This window comes from Pongo abelii, chromosome 18, assembly GCF_028885655.2.
Source record: "Pongo abelii isolate AG06213 chromosome 18, NHGRI_mPonAbe1-v2.0_pri, whole genome shotgun sequence".
NCBI classification, from domain to species: Eukaryota; Metazoa; Chordata; class Mammalia; order Primates; family Hominidae; genus Pongo; species Pongo abelii.
This window is the reverse complement of record NC_072003.2, coordinates 73,134,644-73,150,857: the sequence shown is the minus strand read 5'-3', so window position 1 is coordinate 73,150,857 and position 16,214 is coordinate 73,134,644. Positions and strand designations below refer to the sequence as shown.

The 16,214-nt window shown below is 60.0% G+C and overlaps 1 protein-coding gene across 2 annotated transcripts in view; it reads right to left on the bottom strand.

Moving 5' to 3' along the window:
* The window catches only part of VAC14 (VAC14 component of PIKFYVE complex), a 116,960-nt gene that overhangs the window by 4,648 nt on the left and 96,098 nt on the right, over positions 1-16,214 (bottom strand). For both annotated transcript variants that reach the window (XM_002826618.6, XM_054534095.2), the window contains exons 15-18: positions 6,521-6,695; positions 5,011-5,129; positions 3,418-3,497; positions 701-851 (exon numbers count right to left, since the gene is read on the bottom strand). In XM_002826618.6, coding sequence (XP_002826664.1) covers positions 701-851; positions 3,418-3,497; positions 5,011-5,129; positions 6,521-6,695 — 525 coding nt within the window. The remainder of the gene's footprint in view (positions 1-700; positions 852-3,417; positions 3,498-5,010; positions 5,130-6,520; positions 6,696-16,214) is intronic.

The following is a 16,214-nucleotide window of genomic DNA, read 5'->3' as shown; positions in this document are numbered from 1 at the left end:
ATATAGACACAGCCCTACAGGCTCTGGGGTAGGGGCCAGCCGTGGGTTCAGGGTGGGAGCCGGCACCCCTCTGACCAGAGGCTGCCAAGCTGGGCCTCTTGGTGGAGGGGTGCCTAGGACCTGTTCCTTCCATGGGCAGGACCTGAGCAGGGGAGCCTTGAGTGCACCCCTGCCTCCCACCCCACCCCGGAAGTGGCTGAGAAGGTCCTAGAAATGATGGGGTCTCCCAGTGACCCAGGGTTGAGCCTCTGCCACAGACAGGGTGGGGAGGGGCTATGTGAGGCCTGGGAGGTGCCCAGGACAGACAGCCACTGGGGCCCCCATCTCTAAGCTGGGGCAGGAACTCCTCCCCCTGCCCGGAGTTTCTCTCCAGGGTCCTCTGTCTGGGTAACTCCAGATGCCCTCAGAGTTTTTAGATTTTGCATAGCCTCACTGAGCTGGACCCTGATTGCCTGGAAGTGTTGCTACTCCCGGCCACCGTGTGAATGCTCCCAGAATCCCTTGCTTGGTGCTCTGATGTGGATACAAGAGGCCAAGGGGCAAGTGGCTGCTGGGGGGATGGTGGCCACAGTGACAAAAGGGGTGGGATGCTGAAGTGAGGGAGGCCTCAGCAGCCCTTGGCACGGCCCTTCCTCACCAGGCTCCTCTGGGCCTGTCCCTGCTCGGAGGGTGGGGGTAGCAGTCCCCAGCCGGCACTCACTCGGTCTGCAGCAGCTCAGGGTTGGGCACGCACTGGAGCCGGTGCGAGAGCAGCTGGAAGGCGCTGCTCTGCGGCAGGAGCATGAGCAGGCCGTAGAGGGCCTTGATCAGGTAGGGGTTGTTCTTCACGTCCAGCAGCTGCAGGCGCAGATCTGGGGTGGGCAGAGGGCAGGGGTCAGGGACCTGGCACTGCTCTGGGACACGCCCAGCCCACACTTCCTGCCTCCGACTGGCCAGGACCACCTGGGACCTGGCGCCATGGCACCCACAGCCCAAGGACCCAGCTGTGTGGACCCAGCCAGGTGGCTGTGGCTTCCAGCGAGTCAGGGACTCCTTCACAGCCAGTCGTGCTGCCTCTGCCTCCCCCAGGAGTGTCCTAGCCGTTTCCATGATCTCATCTTCCTTTCCACCTGCCCACCTGCCTGTCTGATCTTCCCAACAGTCACCTTAGCCCCACGACCCCGAGACATGCTGTGGGGCCTGGTCTGTTCCCCGCCCCCCGCTCAGCTGCCTCCCTGGTGATACGAGGGCTCCGGGCCTGTAGCGTAACATATTCTCCAGTCGGCTCCACACGTGCCAGCACGGGAGAGCTATAAATAGGGTGTGCTGGAGAGAAAGACGGTGGATTAGGACAGCTTTAAGAGAGGGCAGGATGGAAAAACGCTTTTGTGTGTAGCGAGACACACACCAAAAGCCCCGGAGCGTCTGGGAGGTGCTTCTGGGGCTCCGGCTCACATGCCAGCCCTGCCACCACCCTGACGGGGGAAAGAGACGCACCCGGGGGGCTGCCCAGCACTCATTCCAGCCCAAGCTGCAGCACGGACCCCGCTGGTGGCTGGCTGTACCACAAGGCAGTCCCAGCTTCCCCAAGGCGCACAGGGGAGGCGGGATTGGAAACAGGCTCACTTTTTCCTGTGAGCCTCTCCAGGAGAATCACTGGCTTCTACTTTCTTGTGTCCCTAGGCCCAGTCCAGGCATTGTTTGCGGAGGACGTGCCATGTGCTTTGGGAGAGGGACTATGTCACCCCTGGAGCCACACAGGGGGTCCCGCTGACACAGGGGGCCTGAGCACCAGGCCTTAGGGCCAGGGTGTTGGTGAGCAGAGAGCAGAGGAATGGAGGCCTCCTGGCGCCCTCCAGAGGAGACCCCCACCACCATTGTCCTAGGCCTGGCTGCCCAGCAGAAGCGTGAGCCTGTTTCCAGTCCTTTCTTCCCTTTGGGCCTTTGGGAAGCGGGCACTGCCTGTGGCCAGACCAGCCACCTCTAAGATCCAAGCGACTCAGGGCTGGGACGGTGTTGGGCGAGACCAGGGTGTGTCTCTCCTGTTACCCTGCCCCAGCAAAGCCCTGGGCTTCAGGAGAAGGTGCTTGGAGTTCCTCCAGGGTCAGGGAGGGAGGGCAATCATCCCAGGGATGCTTCTGGAATGCCAAGAATGTACAACTGGAGAGATGAGTCAGGACAGACCAGCAGCAGGAGCAGGGTCTTTTTAGGACCTGACCTCAGGCGGCTGTGTGGGTGCCTGTGTCCCTGGGAGGCCCTCGGGGAAGTGTCAGGCTGGGCACACCTGGGACAGGCTTTAGTGCACTCTGCGGAGAGCAGGGTCTCCCCCCTGCTCTTCTGTCTCCAGGGCATCAGTTCCTAAGGCACCCTGCTGCTTGACGAGGCTGCCCTTTGAAGGGGGCTCAGGAGGGGATGGGAACGGGTGTTCTTCAGCCCCTGCGTTCAATTCGGGCTCTAGGGCTCAGGCTGATGGGCTTAGGCCCGGCGGGTCAGAGACGCTGCCAGAGAGTGTGAGAGGCCGGGTGGCCAGCTTGGCAGGGAAGGTGGCCAGCAGCAGAGTGGCCTCCTGGCTTCTCTGCACATTATAAACACATGAGCGTCATTCAAAGTGTGTATGTTGAGGTGCTGAGAGCTGTGCTTGCCCCAGCCAGCTGCCACTTTTGCACATTCAGCCTGGGTGTTACTAAGCAGGCAGCTCCTGCCCACTGGCTCCCAGCAAATGCCAACTGTTCTTTCAGAGAGGTGCAGGCATGGCTCTTGGGCCAACAGGAGCACCTGCAGAGGGACCCGGGGGACCCACAACTTTAGAGAGCCAGGGCAGAGGCAGCGGGCCCGGAGGGGTGGCTGGGGACAGTCCAGGCGCCTGGTATCAGCCTTCAAGGGGGTTCTGCTGTCAGCGCTGGCTCATGTCCACGAGACTCACTGTGAGGGATACAGGCAGGACCCAGGTTCTGACGCCACGTGCCCCAGCCCTGCTCTGGCTGGCCGTGCAGGCCTATCAGCCCAGTCTTTTTTCTTTTTCTGAGGCAGGGTCTCACTCTGTTGCCCAGGCTGGAGTGCAGTGGTGCAGTCACAGATCACTGTAGTCTCAACCTCCTGGGCTCAAGTGATCCTCCTACCTCAGCCTTCTGAGTAGTGGTGACTATAGGCATGCACTATCATGCCTGGCTAATTTTTAAAAAATTTTGTGGAGATGAGATCTCACTATGGTGCCCAGGCTGGTCTTGAACTCCTGCCGTTAAGAGATGCTCCAGCCTCAGCCTCCCAAAGTGCTGGGATTATAGGTCTCACATTCTTAACATTCCAGAAGCTTCCCTGGGGTGACTGCTCTTCCTCCCTCCCCAGCCAAAAGAGACCAACTGGAGCTTGGCTCCACCCACCCCACACCAGGGCAGCCTTGGACTCATGGCGCGAGGCGTGGTGGGAGGTGGTTCTTACACGTGAAGATGGGGCACTCGATCAGCTGCACCAGCTTGTCCACCTCTGCGAGGAAGTCCACGGTGACCTCCAGGTCCCCACTGGGTGTGCAGTCAAGGCAAGTCTGTCTGCTGGGCCTGCACAGCCACAGCTCAGAGCACCACGCGCCCTCCCCACCTGCACCTGGCTTCCTGTGCACAGAGCCTGGTTGTGGTGAAGCAGGATTTGGCGCACAAAGGACACCAGGCTCTTCTCTGCTCCTCGCCTTTCTGTCCTAAATGGAACCCCCCTGTTCGGGAGTTCCAGGTTCCGCTCTAGCAGCTGTCTCCTCTGCACCCTCCCGGGCTGGGAGAGGCTCTTATCACAGCGCTGCAGCCTGTTGAGGGAGGGCCGGGCAGGAAGGGTTCTCTCCTTTCCTGCCAGCAGGGCTGCAGCAGGCTTGCGGCGCTGGGCAGTGGCCTACCAGTCTCCGGGTGACAGAAGTGGCTGAGAGGAGCAAATCCAGGTTGTAGAAGGGAAGCAGGCACACTGTGGGGAGCCAGGCAGGGCCACACCTAGCCCTCCACTGAGGCACCTCCTGGCCTCTTCTTCCTTACTCCCAACTCCTGGCTGGTCATGTTGCACTCCAATCCTGGGCTACATGTCAGGCACCCATGGATGGGGCTAGTTTGCCTCTTGGTGTTTTAAAAAAAATCTGACCAGGCAGGCACAGTGGCTCACACCTGTAATCCCAGCACTTTGGGAGGCCGAGGTGGGCAGATCGCTTGAGGTCAGGAGTTTGAGACTAGCCTGGCCAACATGGTGAGACCCTGTCTCTACTAAAAATACAAAAATTAGCCGGGCATGGTGGTGAACACCTGTAATCCCAGCTACCTGGGAGGCTGAGGCAGGAGAATCACTTAAACCCAGGAGGCGGAGGTTGCAATGGGCCAAGATCACCGCACTGCACTCCAGCTTGGGTGACAAAGCGAGACTCCGTCTCAAAAAACAAAACAAAACATCTAACTCCGGATGCCTTTTGAGGAGCGTGGTGCTCAGGTAAGCATGGGTGCCTCCTGCTTCTGAGGCCTCCGCCCAGCCTGCTTCTCCCCAGTGTGTCATCCTGAAGCCTGTCGGGCTCTAGCTCTGTGGCCCCCGAAGGCCCACGCCTGGGCTGAAGCCTGCAGGCTCACCCAGCCATCCACCCATATTCCCAGCTCCGGGCCTTCTCCCCCACACCCCACCAGGCCCAGGAGGAACTGCAATGAGCAGAGGGCAGCCACCTTCTCCCAGGGGCAGGAGCTGGGGTTCTCTCTTACCCCAGCAAGATGGTCCAGCATCACCCGCTGGCACCCGCCGGGCTGGGCCTACTCAGTCCCAATCCCAACCCACAGGGTTTCTCCCGGGCCAGCTCCCCTCCAGGAGCCCCTCTTTGCTGCCAGCCTCGCTCTCCCAAATACATCCCTCCCCTCCCAGTGTCCTGGCAGCCCTGATGTCACAAGCCCTGAGGCTGAGTGGAGGGGTGGGGACAGAAGCATGGCACTTGGGCCCGCCTGTTGGGTGGAAAGAAAGGGGGCAGCCGGCCCCTTCTGCCCCTCAGTGGCCCAACTCCAACCACAGTGAGAGGAAGGATACAACTTCTGGATGAGGTCATAGGCGTGCCGGTAGTTCTGGGTGAGGAAGCAGAGGGACACCGTGGTGACTGGGTTGTGGCACCAGGAGCGGTACAGGCAGCAGAACAGGTTCTGGCTCTCCTGTGGGGGAAGAGGCATGAGCCGTGAGGAGACCCCTGCTCCTTGCCCCCTCCAGGTCCACGTAGGGACCTGAGGGAAGGACCACAGGTCTAAGTCCCAGGGGCCTTCGGTCGGGGGCAGCCAGAGCCAGCTTAGCACCCCGGCTGTTTGGCAACCCGGCTGGGAACCAGCCATCACAAAGGAAACGCTGACAGCTCCTCCGCAGACCCTGTCATTACCTCCCAGTCCCAGAGCTATGTGGTGGCTGCGAGGGCCTGGCTGGGAGTGGCCGTCCTTTGTGCTGGCATGTCTGCCCTCGGCAAAATCACAGTAATTGTCTCCCCCACCCCCCAAAGAACTCTGTGGTCCCGGAGCCCCATGGGACTGGGAGGGTGATGGGGAGTGGGCAGGGAAGGGAGGAAGCACACTTAAATGCCGTCTCCTCCCCACCTCTGCAGGCCACCTCGAACACTTGGAAACCACCCAGGAACCCAGCCCACACTTGGGGGAGCCCTTGTCCCCGAGGAAAATTCTTAAGGCCTCTGCAAATGTCTGGAAGGAACCACAGGAAGGAGGCAGGGCTGTGGCCTGGATCGTGCAGAGCCACTTGGCCCCAGATGCCCCTGGACATGGGCCTGGATATCCCCGAGGCTCCTGGGGAGGGTGTCAGCAGGGTCTGAGCCGGCAGGGGACCTGGGAAATGAAACCCCTGGAGTCCCTGCCTCCAGGACGGTGCCTGTCCCTGCACGGCCTCTGCAGCCACCACCCTCAGCTGGGACACGAGAGGCCTGGGACCCGTGTCTCTCCTTGTTCATAGGGGAGTGAGAGTGAGTGAGTGTCCTTTCTGCTCTCTCTGACCAGTCGTTGGTGCATCCTCATCCAGAGCCTGGGACGGATGGGCAACAAACTTGCCACCTTGGCTTATGACAGGTGCCTTAGGAGCCAGATGTGTCCAGCTGTGGGAGAGAGGGGCCAGGCCAAGGAGGGCGAGAAGAGCTGTTAACCCGATTCGCCAGCAAGGTTATAACTCAGAGGCCTGGCCCTGAGAGGGTGGCACTGCCCCGCAGGGTGGGCCCATGGCCAGCAGAGCCTCTGTTTTCAAGGGGGCGTGCCTGGAGTGGGACTGGGGTGTCAACCAATGGAAGAGGCAGGGCTGTTGGGGGGTCAGGGTAGACACGTGGACCCTCCTGCGGGCAGAGACCTCAGTGTGGGTGACGTAACGCACCCGTGGTTAGTGCTGCGCAGCCACTCACCCGGGATCCCTATTTCCCAGTGGACCAGGGGAAGTCTCGATTTCAACCCCGTCTTCTCCCTGAGAGCCTCCTGGGGCCAGCCGAGGGGCGGGCTCACACAGGGTGAGCCCCCTGGCATGCAGGAGCACGCCTGAGGATGGAGTCCCAGACGCAGCCTACCAGGGTCTTCAGGTCCTTCAGCTGGTTCCTTAGCTGGAAGAGCTCCGTGGAGGTCAGCAGGATGGTGTTGAGGGCATGGACCATGGTCGAGGCGAACTTGAGGTCCTCCTCCCGCAGCAGGATGTCTGCCATTGAGTGGAAGATGTTCTCCGCGTTCAGCAGGAGGCACAGCTGCCTGGAGAGCAGGCAGAGCGGGGTCAGGGCGCAGGCCGACCTGGAAGCCTCTGCGTCTCAGCCTGGGAGGCCTCTTCTTGGTTTTGCAGCGTCCTGGGGAAACCTGCTCTTTCCTGAGGCCGATGTGGAGCCGTGACTCTGAGGCCTGTGGTTGCGGGGGGGCGGGGAAGGGTCGGGGGAATGCTGCACCTGCCTCCAGGCCTCCCAGCACTGCCTACCTGGGCCTAGCCACGCCAGAGTGCCCCATGCTATATTAATCCCCCGGCACAAGAGAAACAGCTGGGCCTCCAGCTACCCAAAATAGTCCCTGGGACCTTGTCACCTTCCTGAACTCCCACATGCCTGGGCAATGCCCCCCACCCCAGGCCAAGACACGCCTGTCCCCTGCTGGGCTTTCTTCTCTCTAGCTCATCTTCATCCAGCCAATTCTCCACACATCGGTCACCTGTTTACTGCCCCACTCCGCCTCCTGGAAGCCCCCGAGGTCAGGGATTTGCGCTGTTCGGGCTGTACCCTGCGGCCTGGAGCACAAATCCGTGCGGGATCAGCGTTATGACCCTGAGTTTTTTCTTCTCTGTACGGATGGTGAAACTGGTGAAGTGACTTGACCAAGGTCGCAGAGTCACTTAGGGCCAGAGTCTAGCTCGCTGGTCCCTGGGCCATGACCCCTTTCCCGTCTCTTGTCTATTAAGAGTCGTTCAGGACTAAGGATTGGACTTTGTGAAGAGGAGCCTCCCTGTTATACAAAAGGAAAAAAGGGAACCCAGAAGATGAAGAAAAGCAGATTCCCCAGGGTCCCTGGGCCAGATGACACTAGCAGTGAGAAGTGGGTGGTGAGGACAGGCTTGGAGGAATCCGCGCTGCTTTTCCATGTGCCCTTGGAGGCCCGGCCTGCAGGGGAAGGGCGCCTGGGCAATGCTTCCCAGCTGGAGTCCCAGGGATTCGGGAGCTTCCCCAAAACAGCATGATGCAGGCAGGATGGGGCATGAGCGAGGTGGCTGGTGAGAGGGTGGTGTGCAGCACTGTGCTTCCTGACTGCTGGGCTGGCGGCAGCATGGCACCCCTGCCCACACCACCTCCCATCTGGGGCTAAGCTCCGGTGCCTGATGCTGCGTTCTGTTTCCAGGGAAGCATCACCACAGGTCCGACACGGCGTTGGAGGCCCCAAGGTCTCCGGTGCTCAGTGACATGAGCCACATTTCTTGGTGGGAGGCCTGAAACACCTCCCTCTCCTCCCAGGTCACTGGACTCAGTCTCCGCTCCACATGACCTGGGCCCAGCTTCCCGAATGCCCCTGAATGCCAGCCACGCGTCTGGGGCCGGGCTGGAGAAGATTCCTCCCCACCCCCAGCCCCAAAGCAACCCCAGAGCATTTGGTAACAAAGAGGCCAGACCACAAAGCGCAAACAGTAGGCAGGCCGTTCCAGCCTACCTCAGCTGGAGCCTGCAGGCCTGGGCAAGAAACCACGAGAAACAGAAACAAGCGGCGCAGGGAGGGGGTGGCGGCTGCATGAGCGAGGGCCACTTCATCTCCCTGCACATGCCACCAGGACCCTGCCGTGCCGGGGGCTCCCCTGGGGTTAGGTGGGAGGTGAAGGCCTCAGCCTGGTGTCCCCAACTACCAGCGGTGTGATCTCAATGTCTCCGCACAATTTCTCCACCTTAATTAGGGGCAATACCTATCTGTGAAATAGGGGGAAGTCCTCAGAGGGCAGCCTGAGGACAAGGAACAAGCCATGTAAGGCCAGCGTGTGGGACACGGTACCTCAGGGGCCACAGCTCCTCTGGGGAGCTGCTGGCCGCAGAGGGAAAGCCCAGCCAGGCAGCCTCAAGCCAAAGGCCAGGAGGTGGTGGCCCTGCTGTAGAGCCCAGACAGTGCTTCCTGGCCCTTCCCGGTCCCCCAACCCCTCCATGAGCCCTGTCTCCACGGCTGTGGGAGAGAAATGTTCCAGAAGGGCAGGCACAGGAGGAAGGGGGGCGTTCTGACAAATGGTCACAAGTGCCCGTCGCCGGCAGCTGGTGCCGTCTCCATGACAGAGGCCAACAGCCGAGCCACTGTCAGGCAGCGCTCTCCAGGGATCCAGGCCGGCAGGCGGGACCTGTGGCAGCGGAGGGCAGGGTGGTGCCCACGTGAGGGCAGGCTGACGAGGGTGCGGAGGGAGGGACGGACGAGGGGCTGCTGGTGAGAAGAAGTGGGCACCCAGGCCTCCTGGTGTCCCAGAGAAGCCGGGGAATGCTGACTGTGTTACAGAAGGTCAGGAATAGTGGAGTTTTCTGGAAACTCTTCTCTCGCCACCAGTGACACCACCCTGTCCTGGTTTTCCTCCCACCTCTCCCCCAGGGCTGGGGTAGCCCTTCCGCTCTTCTCTCTCTAGTCTGTGCCTCTCGGTAGTCTGTGGTCCCAATCAGTGACTCCCACACGTGCCCTCCAGCCCTGAGCCCCCGCTGGGCTCTAGATGGAACAGCTGCTTGCCTGGTGGAAGGCCCTGCCTGGTCACCTAGCAGGCATTTCAAACCTTGCTGGGCCACAACCAACCCTTGGTGTCCCCATAGACTTGCCACCCCCCTCCTCATCTCAGTAAACGGTGGCACTGCCCACCCAGCTGCTCAGGCCCAAACCACGAGTCATCCTGACCCCCAGTCCCTCTATCGGGTCCACTGGCAGGTATGGGGGCCTTACCCTGGGAGCACATCCTACACGGTCACCCTGCCCACACACCCGCCCCCATGCCTAGGGGGCTGTCAGCATCTCCTGCCGGGTCCATCTCCCCATATCTCAGGATCTGCGTCCTGCTGCTTCTCCTGCCCCCACAGTCCACCCTCCACACACCAACTGGACAATCCTAAAACAGGCCCACCACAGCATGCCCCTCCCTGCTGGGATTTGCTAGCGGCTTCCTCCTGGATCTGAAACAAACCCAGCCCCTCACCTCGGCCTACAGGGTCTCACACCTCTCGCTGGTTCCTCTCCAGCCTCCCTCTTGCTGTCCCTCCGCCACTCATGGCATTCCAGCCTCTTGGGTTTTTTGGTTCCTGACCTCACCAAGCCCACGTGGCCCTAGAGGCTCCGCCTGCTCTGCCCTGGCCAGATGGCTCGGCCAGGAACGGCACGTGGCAGGCTCCTCCCAGACATCAAGGCCTCGGCTCCAACCTCAGGTCCTGATGAAGCCTCAGTCTGAAACGCAGGCCCCTCCTACCAGCCTCTTCTAAGAGAAAGTTCTAGTTCTTTCAGGGCACTCATCCCCAAGAAGCAAGGGTCTCCCCAACAGAACGGTAGGTGCACTGACCCCCCACCCCCTCCGCCAGGCCAATGCATTCTCTCCGTTCATGCCCAGGCAGGCCTCTTTGTGCTGTGCAAACACCGGTGTGTGGAAAACGGCAGTCTGATGTTACATTTTTGCCCTTGTCACCCATCAGGCCAAGCCCTGGCCTGGCTGCCCTGCCCTGCCCTGCCCAGATCTTACACTCTCTTGCTGGCTGAAGAGGCCTGGGAAGCCAGCTCATCCCAGGAGACTCTGGAGCACAAGCCTCCTCACGAGGTGTCTCCCTCTGAGTGAGGTGTCTCTCTCTGAACATCGCTAATTAAAGCACCACAAGAGGGAAAGGGAGAGGAGAGGCCGGGAGCAGGCACCACAGAGAGCAGTGCTGAGGCCATGCCATGCTCCAGCCGCTCGCTCAGCCACCCTTGCCCCAGGAGGAGGAGCCTGGAGAGGCTGCTCTGGGGCTGGCAGCGGAGGGGCCTCCACTGAGGACGACTCCCATCCTACTGCTGGGAAGGAGGTGGGGGCCGCATCCTGCCTCGACCCCAGGTCACCCTAGGTTTGGGGAGAAGGAAAACCCAGATCACTGCGTTGCAAAGCCTCAAGAAGACTAATAATAGCGGAAGTGTTGGCCAGCTCACGGGGCCCTTACTACAGGCAAGGCTCAGGGCAGAGGGTGTGAGACGTGGGCCCTTGAGTCAGGAAGCTGGGGAGGGAGGAAAGAGGGCCCCTTTTCCACTACAGTCCCCAGTCCACACCGGGATCTGTATAGACAGGTGGCCTCGGAGTTCCCACGCACCTGGCACTGGGCTCTGGGCTAGCTCCACTTGCAGTGTCATGCTGAGAACTCACACAACCTGGGCAGGGTTATCAACCCCACTGCAGAGAAGAGGAATCTGAGGTTCAGAGAGGACCCACAGCTGACCAGAGGAGGAGGAACAGAGGATTCAGACCTAGAAGAATCGACTTCCAGAACCTGAGTTCTTCCTCACCACTCTGCTTCCCCAGTGCCCGCTGTGAGTGGGCACCAGGGGCTGTCCCTGCCTAGCGGAGGCCTGGCAGATGGCTGCCTTGCAGGGCTGCTGCGTCATCACTTCTTTGCTGAGCCCCAGCCCAGCTTGAGTTGCCTGCCTGGCTCCCAAGCGCAGCGTCAACAGTGGAGCACAGCTTGCAAGCATTAAACATGTGCCCATATTTTCCAACACCCGCATGAAAACGCTATTCGTCATGAGACAATGGCCTGGAATGTGCTTGGAAACAAGGCAGAGAGCTGGGGTGGGAGGGAACCTGAACAGGGTCTGGGAGGGCATAGGGGACCTCTTGTACCACCCTGGAGGCCCACCATGGGGCTGGAGGAGGGCAGGGGTCCACAGGGGAGTGTGTTGAGTCAGTAAGGGGGCCTCTGGTGTATCCCGGTGACTCAGGCACAGGCAGGGGGGATGTGGCCAGAAGGCAAGGACACACGCCATTTAGGGAAGGCTCCTCCCTCAGTGGCAATGGAGCTTTTGGCCCAGCAGGGGCTGTGTCACTGGTTGTGTCCTTCACACACAGCCCAGAGGCCCTGTGGACGCAGCTCTGCCTCCCCATCTTGGGCTGCCGGCTGCCGCCTGGACAGCTGCTCCCTCTTCCAGGTCTGGTTTTGTGCTGGGGGCGGGACCAGCTTCTCTGGTTTCTCTGCCACATACCCAGGAGCTCTCAGAAGAGCAACCTGCCCTCGGCCTGCTCTGAACTTCCCGGAGGCCAGCAGAGGGGGTGGTCACTTTGCCTTAAGAACTGAGACTACACAGCTTTGCCCATGAATATTCCCTTTGAGGCAGCCTCCAAGGCCAAGGCTAAGGCTCATGCTGAGATCAGGGTAGGAGAGACGTGGCTCTGCATCCCCCTGCAGCCTTCTCCACTGCTCTGGAGCAGCGTCTGCCTGGAGGTGACTGCACCACACCTGCCAGGTTGGTGTGAGCCTTCATGTCACTGTCCCTCCCATCACTAACACTGGCAAGCATCAGCACACATCAGGTGCCAGCCATGGACAGCCGCAGGCCTCTGTGGGAGATGCTCTCCCAAACCCCCACCTGGCATCCATGCACAACCCCTGCTTCAGGTGAAACCTGGGCCAGGATGGGCAGGAGTAGTAAGGTGTCAACCGGCTTTGCAGGTGCAGCAGTGTCTGGGTGGCTCTAGACTGGCCAGTCACGCCCTAAGTTTATGTGGTCCAGGCTGGCAGGAGCCCCGCCTCATGGTAGCAGAAGGGGCGGTGGGAGAAAGGCATGGACGGGAGCCTGGAGCCTGGCGCTGTCTTCTTTGTCCTGTCCTGGGTTGGGGGCAGGGGACACACGCTGCATCTCCTCCAGGTATAAGACAGGTCACTGATTTGGGCAAAGCCAGGCCTTGGTTTGGAGGACAAGACTTTCTGGGGGCTTTACCCTCCAACACCCCTCTCGCCCGGGGCTGTGTGCAGAGCAACAGAAGAGGGGCTGTGCAAACACTGCTGTCTGAGGGTGCAGCTGGCTGTGGCCAGTGGCCTCTCCCTACCTGGTTAGTTCCTGCAGGCCTGGAGCAGGGCACGAGGAGGGCCAGCTCATAGTGGGAGAGAGGGAGCAGTTCCTTTTAGGACAGACTCATCATGGGAGCCTGGGGAGGGCAGAGCCTGGCACGTTAGAGGCTAGGGACAGCCGGAGCCTGCTCAGGAGGAGCTGGGGAATGGCTCCTTCGCCAGGCATCTGTAGGAGCAGGGCCCCGTGCTGCAGGTGAGGCCCAGGAGGGCAGAGGATGGAGCTTGGGTCTCCTTGTGGAGAGCTGACATTCTGGCTCCCTGCCGTGCTCCACCCTAGGGAAGCTGGACTCTGCCATGTGGCTTCAGGGAAGACATGAAACTTCCCATGACCTCATGTCCCTGCACCCTCTGAAAACAGGACCAGCAAAGTGACCAAGGCCAGAAACACTTCCCCATCCTCACTGTCGGCTGATCCTTCCCAGGTCCCTCGGCTGTTTGCTTGGGATACTTGTGCCGGCTCCCTTTGGGGACCCTCCTCTGGCTCTGGTCACCAAGCAGGGGCATGCTACTGGCCCCCCACCCCCACCTGCCCAGTGATTGTTAGGACGCTGAGCCATCTGCTGGGGACGGGAACCCATGCACTCACTGGGTGCAGGCTCTGCCCTCCCCACCCCTCCTTCCTTGGGCCTGGCTTCTTTAAGAGGGTGACCAAGGCAGCCGCGGATGATGCATCTGACCCTTGGTGGGGGTGTTTAGGGTGTGTTCAGCCTGGGAGGAGGAGAGGCCGAGGGCCCAGGAATGCCCTTCTGCCAGCTGGCCTGCAGGGCCCTTGGTGGACGCAGCCTGCCCCTCTGCCCAGGTGGGCCAACCTGGTGCTCAAGGGCAGGGATGTGGACAGGGCATCAGATGAACTCAAGAGAAGTTCATGGGGAACTGGAGACCAGAGCAACCATCCCCTCCCAGGGGCCTCTGACATTCTTGACTGTCCCAAACAATAAGCCAACAGCAGCGTGGAAAACAGCTGGCCTGGCGGGGAGAGACCCTGGACTCAAACCCTAAAAAGAGACGGCAAGGTTGAGAGATGAGCATGGAGGCTGGGGGCACCTGCTCCCACCTGGCATGCCCTCAGCTGCTGTCTCTACTCCAGCCCTCACTGGCCCCGCAACGCTGCCCTCCCCATGATGAACAGAGGACTCAGAAGAAGCCTCAGCTGGCAAGTTCCAGGCGGGGTGGGTGTACCCCAGCTCCTCAGTTTTCCCCTATGCTCCACCTTGTCCACTCTCGCGTGCCATCGATGGGACATCCTTCCCAATGGAGCCTTGTTGGTGGCCCCATGAGAGGCAAGAGTGTGGGTGATTTTGCTCGGTACCTCCTGTTAGACTAGGTCACACAAGTGGCCTCACTGGATACAGATACAGGAAGGTCTCCTCCTACTGCCCAACCACCCCCTGCAACTACCCCACCGGGTTCTTCATGCCTCTGCTTCTCCAGTCTGGCACCAGGACCCTCTGGTGGCGCTCATCTCCCACCCCAGCAGGTCCAATTCTCTAGCCCCACTGGCCCGGTGGGGACCCTGCCTGCAAGCCCAGCTCTTTGGTCAGGGGGTGTCATGGGGCATGGGGTCAGTGATTGCTGTGCTCCTTGGCAGGCTGTTGGCAGATCTGGATGGGGATGGGGTTCTTACATGGGTGACTGGGCAGGTAGTCCTGGCTCAAGGTCCCTCAGAGGCTGGGCTGGATGCTGATTCTGAGGAGAGTGTGAGCTGTGTGGACTCCGCCGGTCTCTCTGCAAGTGGCCTTAGGACTGGGCAAACCGGCAGGAGGGCAACAGGCTTCAGGTGCCTGCTGAGGGCAGGGCATCCTGGCTCAGAGGCCCCTCCCTTCTCCCTACGGCCAGGCCTTCTTCCTTCATTTCCATCCCCAGCTGCCTGTGGCTCACTGACCATGCACAGAGGGGCGAACCCTTGTTGATTTTCTTTTTTGAGACGGAATCTTACTCTGTCGCCCAGGCTGGAGTGCAATGGCGCAATCTCAGCTCACTGCAAGCTCCGCCTCCTGGGTTCAAGTGATTCTCTTGCCTTGGTGGCTGGGATTACAGGCATGTGCCACGATACCAGGAAAATTTTTGTATTTTTAATAGAGACATGTTGACCAGGATGGTCTTGAACTCCTGACCTCAAGTGATCCACCTCCCTCGGCCTCCCAAAGTGCTGGGATTACAGGTGTGAACCACCGCGCCTGGATAGCCCTTGTTTCTTTTCTACATTGGATGCTGGATGGTGCCCACATCCATCCCCTTCAGTGGTCCAAGGCCAATGGACCCCAGTGCTTTCCTAGGAGACACCTGGAGTCTCACGGCCAATAAATCTGAGGTGCAACCTAATATCAAGGCTACAAACTACAGAGAAGGCCTGGACCGCTCCCACCGGAAAAGGGCCTCCTCTCTGCCTTGTTCCTGCCCCACAGCTGGGATCCTTTAGGAATTTAAAGAGAAAGCAGCTTTTGGGTCAGTATAACCTTAGGATAGGGAGAGAAGGGAGTAGCCTCCCATCTCTAGTCCAGAATGCTCCAGAATCTCACTGCCCCTCCCCCTCTGCTCTCTTCCCTTCCAACTCTCTGCTTCCAAGTATGAAAACTGTAAATCTGTTTTATTTATTTCAATCAATCCTCGGCAGTGTGCCCCTCAGGGCAAAGGCAGCCATGGTAACCCTGTCAACTCATGCCTTAAAAATTCATCGTGTTTAATGCAGTCGATGTGTCTGGTACACTTAAAAGTTTCTTGCAGGGAGTGGGGTGGGAGAAGGAGGATGCAGGACTTGTTTTTCTGGGTTTTGTAGGGAGCTGGTGGAAAGGGGATGGAGGGAGGAGGAGCACAGGAAGAGGCCTTCAGTCCTCTTAGCCATCTGTCCGTCTGTGCAAGAGGAGCTGCCATCAGGCTCTGGGAGGTCCCAGACACCTGTGCTGGGCTCATCTAGAGACCTCCAGAGAAGATCTCATCTGGGTGGGAGCTGCCACAGAAAACCAAACAGTCTCACAGAGGCAGCTGGGGCGTCAGCCCCCCAGGATTAGCAGGTCCCTCACCCTAAGTTTGGGGCTTGCTCTAGGGAACGAGTTGACCCCCGCTTTCTGAACTGCCCATTGGGCTGGCTTGGCCTTTTTTTTTTAGATGGAGTCTCGCTCTGTCATCCAGTGCAGTGGTGTGATCTTGGCTCGCTGCAACCTCTGCCTCCCAGGTTCAAGTGATTCTCCTGCCTCAGCCTCCTGAGTGGCTGGCATTACTGGCGCCCGTCACCATGCCTGGCTAATTTTTGTATTTTTAGTACAGACTGGGTTTCACCATGTTGGCCAGGCTGGTCTTGAACTCCTGACCTCAGGTGATCTGCCGCTTTGGCCTTCCAAAGTGCTGGGATGACAGGCGTGAGCCACCGCACCCACCTTGGCCTTATTTTCCATGTGTCTTTTCAGCCTGACCAGCCCGTCCCCTGTGTCCATTCACAGGTACTCAAGCCCCCTGCTCTTTCCCAGGACAGCCCTCCCCTGTCTCCTGCCTCACCTGATGCTAGTTCCCACCAATTTCCTTCCTAAAGTGGTACTTGGCCCCTCGGCCCTCCCTGAGCCCTGGTTCCTTTTCAGCTTACACCACAAGGCCTAGGGCTGGGCCCCTACAGGCAATGGGGGAGATGAATGCTTGTAGGACAGAAAATTAACCTCCAGGAAGGGACAAGATGGCCTGGGTTACTTTGGCCGTGGGGCTGGGCGTGCACATGGAA